The following is a 3,951-nucleotide window of genomic DNA, read 5'->3' as shown; positions in this document are numbered from 1 at the left end:
GGACTTTTACGCTTCCACCTCCTGCCCGGGCTGTCGCGGTTAACGTCGTCTTGCGGGGCGCCATCGAATCGTCCAGCACAGAAAACGCTTACTTGTAACCTCGCGGTGACCGTGGAGTGTGTTACAGGATCTAGATTAACATGTGTATCATTACATGTGCAGCATGTATATTGAAATGGTTTATTGTTAATCATGATTAACAGTTTCTTCATAGAAAAATGTGATGAAATTCAATCATAAATATAATAGTTGTCAAAAAAATTGTTAATGGTTGTAAAACAATTGTCAAATAGTTGTCAATTTGATAACAGTTTAAATGTAAACAGTCTAAGTGATCTTTTTGAGCAAACAGAACTTCACAAAAAAACCAAATTCTTATTCAAAATCCATAACAACAAAATCAGAATAGAAAAAAATCTGAATAAAGATTAAGTTACAGTGAGTGGTCCCTTAGACTACTAAATCAGGTATACTTCATTAAAAAAAAAATCATTCATTCATTCAATGTCAACAACTTTATCCAAAAATTCCAATTTTCCCACAAAATTTAGAAAAACCAAAAAATGATTGGCTACCCTTATAGCTAATTTCATCTTCACCGTGCGTTCCCACAGAAGAGGAAAAGACCCCCAACGAGCTCTGCCTCTACCTGTGCGCCGCCATGACCGGATTCCTCGCACTCGGCACACGGAGGCGGGCCAGCTCTGATCTGCCAGCTGCCCGCTGTCATCTCCGATGCCCACCATACATGCCCAGCATCGTTCGTCGGTGGAAGGATGCGGGAATCGGGATGCCCCGCTCCCACTGACCCCATGCATGCAATGCCATGATGGGGAACAAGGAACCTGATTGCTCGGCCGTCGTTCCTGCACGTGGAATCTCGGGTTCTGGCCAACGGCCCTGTTTAACCCGGAGCGAGGGTTCTCTTGTTTGATTCCGTGTTTGTTTGTGGAAGCTCTCAGGATTCCTGCCCCGATGCCTTTCCGTCCTTATCCGGGGCGGTTTCAATGTTATTTTCAACTGCGGCGAAGTCAAAAGGTCGGTGGATCGAAACACAAAGAGGCCTTTTTCCTTTTGTTTTTACTCTGAAACTGTAAAAAAGACGAATAGCCTGCTAAAGAAGAATTTAATGAATAGTTTTGGCGTTTAGATGCCTGACAGCCGTCGAATATCTGGTTGGCAAGGGTGTCTTGAACAACCGGCAGTTTGCGTATCAGAGAATCCGAATGTCGAGTACAGAGCTGAAAACGAACGCGGCCCTTTTAAAAAGCAACCCTAAGCCCAGAGTAACCCTGATCGAGTCTTTGTAGGGCAGTCTGGCAAGCGTTTTTGCAGGTGCTGATAATATGCAGAATGCAGCCCCTTTGCAGCCGTGTTCTCGCGAAAGCTGGACGAAGCGGTACCGGGCATCCGAAAATCGCGGGGTTTCTCAGTCGGATATGAGGACTTGGCCGGATTGTTCTTTGGCTATAGAAACCTCGCCGAATTCTCCAGGACGCCATAGCCATTGGAGCAGTGCCAAGGCGTAAGTAGTGTAATTTATTTCAAATTCTTCTTGTGTTTACTGACAAAATGTAAATAAATGTTTCTCTTTTCGTGTTACAGAAGCGGTTCTATCGAGGATTTGCAGAGCAGCGGCCGAAGGTCGGTTGAAGCGGACCTAAAGGACGCCCGCAGTCAAATGTTCTGCCAGTTTAACCCGGCTAGCTTTCAGAGGCCTCATAATCTCTATGAGAACGCGATTCCAACGATGGAACGGTTGAGCAATGGCGTGGCGGCAACAAGTGGGACGGATATTGCTTGGCCTACGCCTGCGCCGTCCTACCCCAACATGACACCTCCAGCAAACGGTGTCATGGACAATTTTAATCACCGAGCGTTCAACGAAGAGGAATTTCTGAGACTTATCAACGCTCGCACTCAGGAATTAAGTGGGAAGTGTTATACGAATGCTCAAGCATTTTCGTCAGATTCTTTAATGCCTGTAAACGGCTCGGCCGTTGTTAAAATGCAGGAGATAACAAGTTCGAGTAAGACCTCGAGCAAGGTTAATTCTTTGAAACCTCCTTTTCAGCGCGCGGACCTTACATCTTTCTGCCGTAAGCCCGAAGTTCATAGAAGTTCCGATCAACATCAACTTTCGGCCGACGCTGTCAATGAGTCTTCATCCGTCCTTTTCAGTGATAATCTCCACCGAAAATCTGCTGTAAGTTCCATGGATTTTTAACCAGACAAGTAAAAATGAAAAAGTAAAGCGAAAATGACAAACTAATAATACGATAACTAAGAAGAATGCAGACCTTCAATTTCTTTTTTCTGTAGGAAACGTAATCTTTAACTGCTGGTTTCTTGTTATCTTTTACTATTGGGGAATTCTTTCTGATTCAGAAGCCACCGGAGGAAACCGAAGATGCGGCCTCAGAGAAAAAGAGAACGAGTTCTGTAATACAAAGCGACGATAATGCTGGCCCTGGGAATGCTGCTTGCAAGAGAACTCGAACCTCAGACGTTTCATTAAAGGTGAGCTTCAAAGTTCTTTTAAAATTTAGCACTTTTATCAATTTCAACAGCAGTTCTTGAAAAAAGATCTCCGTTTGAAAAAAAATTGCTGGTTCATGCAGGTGAATGTAAAGAAAGAAAAGCTCGGGGAACGAATCACAGCGCTGCAGCAGCTTGTCTCGCCTTTCGGAAAGGTTAATGCTCGTTTAGTTCTAAATGCTGTTTTTATAAAGTAGTAAGGCTGTTCCCTCTAAATGCTGTTTTTATAAAGTCGTAAGGCTGTTCCCTCTGTTTTTATGAAGTAATAAGGCTGTTCCCTCTGGAAATTTTAAATTTAATGACAGACGGACACGGCGTCAGTACTTCTTGAAGCCATAGGATACATTAGGTTTCTTCAAGATCAGGTCCAGGTAAATTTTAATATTTCCTCTAAATCTTCAAGTTTCCACAGTTTATAATTTGTTCCAGAACAGGACATTTCCTCAATTAGAAGTTCTTGTTTTCAAGGTTACGCGGCAACTGTTCATTTCTCAGTAGATTCATTGTTGCAGGTACTGAGCACGCCATATCTGAAAGGCATCCCTGCAGGCCGAAATTCAGTACGTTTCATAACCTAATGCCGCATCTAATTTCCGCCATTCTTGAAATTTTAATGTAAACTTGGTCGTATGATGGATCTTTCTGGAACAGGAAGGACGAGGGGACGATTCAGCCAAATGCGACCTTCGCAGCCGAGGGTTATGCTTGATGCCCCTATCCTCTACGCAGCACGTCACCAACAATAACGGTGCTGATTTTTGGGCGTCCGGAATTGGGGGCGGCACGAGACTATGAATACAACGCATCTGGAAATTTGTTCGTGTTTTTGGATGGGAACAATTTTGCAACCAGAAAAACAGATAAAGGCCAAGCCCCATTTGTATAAAACAGAAACTGAATTGAAGACCACCAGAAACTGAATACAGGGATCGATCTTCAGTTCAAACTAAAGCTGCTGTGAATTTATTTTGATTGATATACGCACTCATGAGAAAACTTTGCGGGATTTAACCCATGAATTTTCTTGCACGATGCAATGAATGTGACTGTAAACTGGTTGGTTTCGATATAGTGATAAATGAGAGGCGCCTTGAACCAGAGATGCGATGATCTTTTACAGACTCGGAAGCCTTCATATCCTTTTCCAAGTTTGTTAAACACACGTTATATATATATATATGAACATTAAAAAATTGTTCGTTCGCCATTAATATGATATGAGACAAAATATTCACAAAATAACTTCGACCATTCATTCTGAAATATGTGTCTTTAATTTTTCTTTCAATATATATGGGAAAATTACATTTTCATGTAAAATTGACAGTAGATGCCTGGAGCACCGGACAATTTCAATGACTGGATAAAGTTGAATTTATTTATAATTTAATTTAAACAAATATAACCACATAT

The 3,951-nt window shown here is 42.2% G+C and overlaps 1 protein-coding gene across 3 annotated transcripts; it reads left to right on the top strand.

Annotated features, from left to right (window-relative positions):
- The first annotated feature begins 960 nt into the window (after window positions 1-960).
- On the top strand, window positions 961-3,659 carry LOC149190832 (uncharacterized). Of its 3 annotated transcripts, none has more exons than XM_089412280.1 (7): window positions 961-1,525; window positions 1,609-2,206; window positions 2,389-2,520; window positions 2,622-2,693; window positions 2,844-2,909; window positions 3,051-3,098; window positions 3,190-3,659. In XM_089412280.1, exons 1-7 carry the CDS (start codon window positions 1,347-1,349, stop codon window positions 3,331-3,333), a joined length of 1,239 nt encoding a protein of 412 aa, XP_089268406.1. In that variant the 5' UTR covers window positions 961-1,346; the 3' UTR covers window positions 3,334-3,659. The 3 variants fall into 3 exon arrangements, with proteins under 3 accessions (XP_089268406.1, XP_089268405.1, XP_089268404.1); XM_089412279.1 differs by having other exon boundaries at window positions 964-1,525; window positions 1,606-2,206; window positions 2,392-2,520; XM_089412278.1 differs by having other exon boundaries at window positions 968-1,525; window positions 1,606-2,206.
- The last annotated feature ends 292 nt before the right edge of the window (window positions 3,660-3,951 follow it).

The sequence above is a fragment of the Pinus tabuliformis genome, chromosome 3_1 (genome assembly GCF_031772625.1).
Source record: "Pinus tabuliformis cultivar Carrire ecotype Pingquan chromosome 3_1, CPIR1, whole genome shotgun sequence".
NCBI classification, from domain to species: domain Eukaryota; kingdom Viridiplantae; phylum Streptophyta; class Pinopsida; order Pinales; family Pinaceae; genus Pinus; species Pinus tabuliformis.
This window is presented reverse-complemented; position numbering and strand designations above follow the sequence as displayed.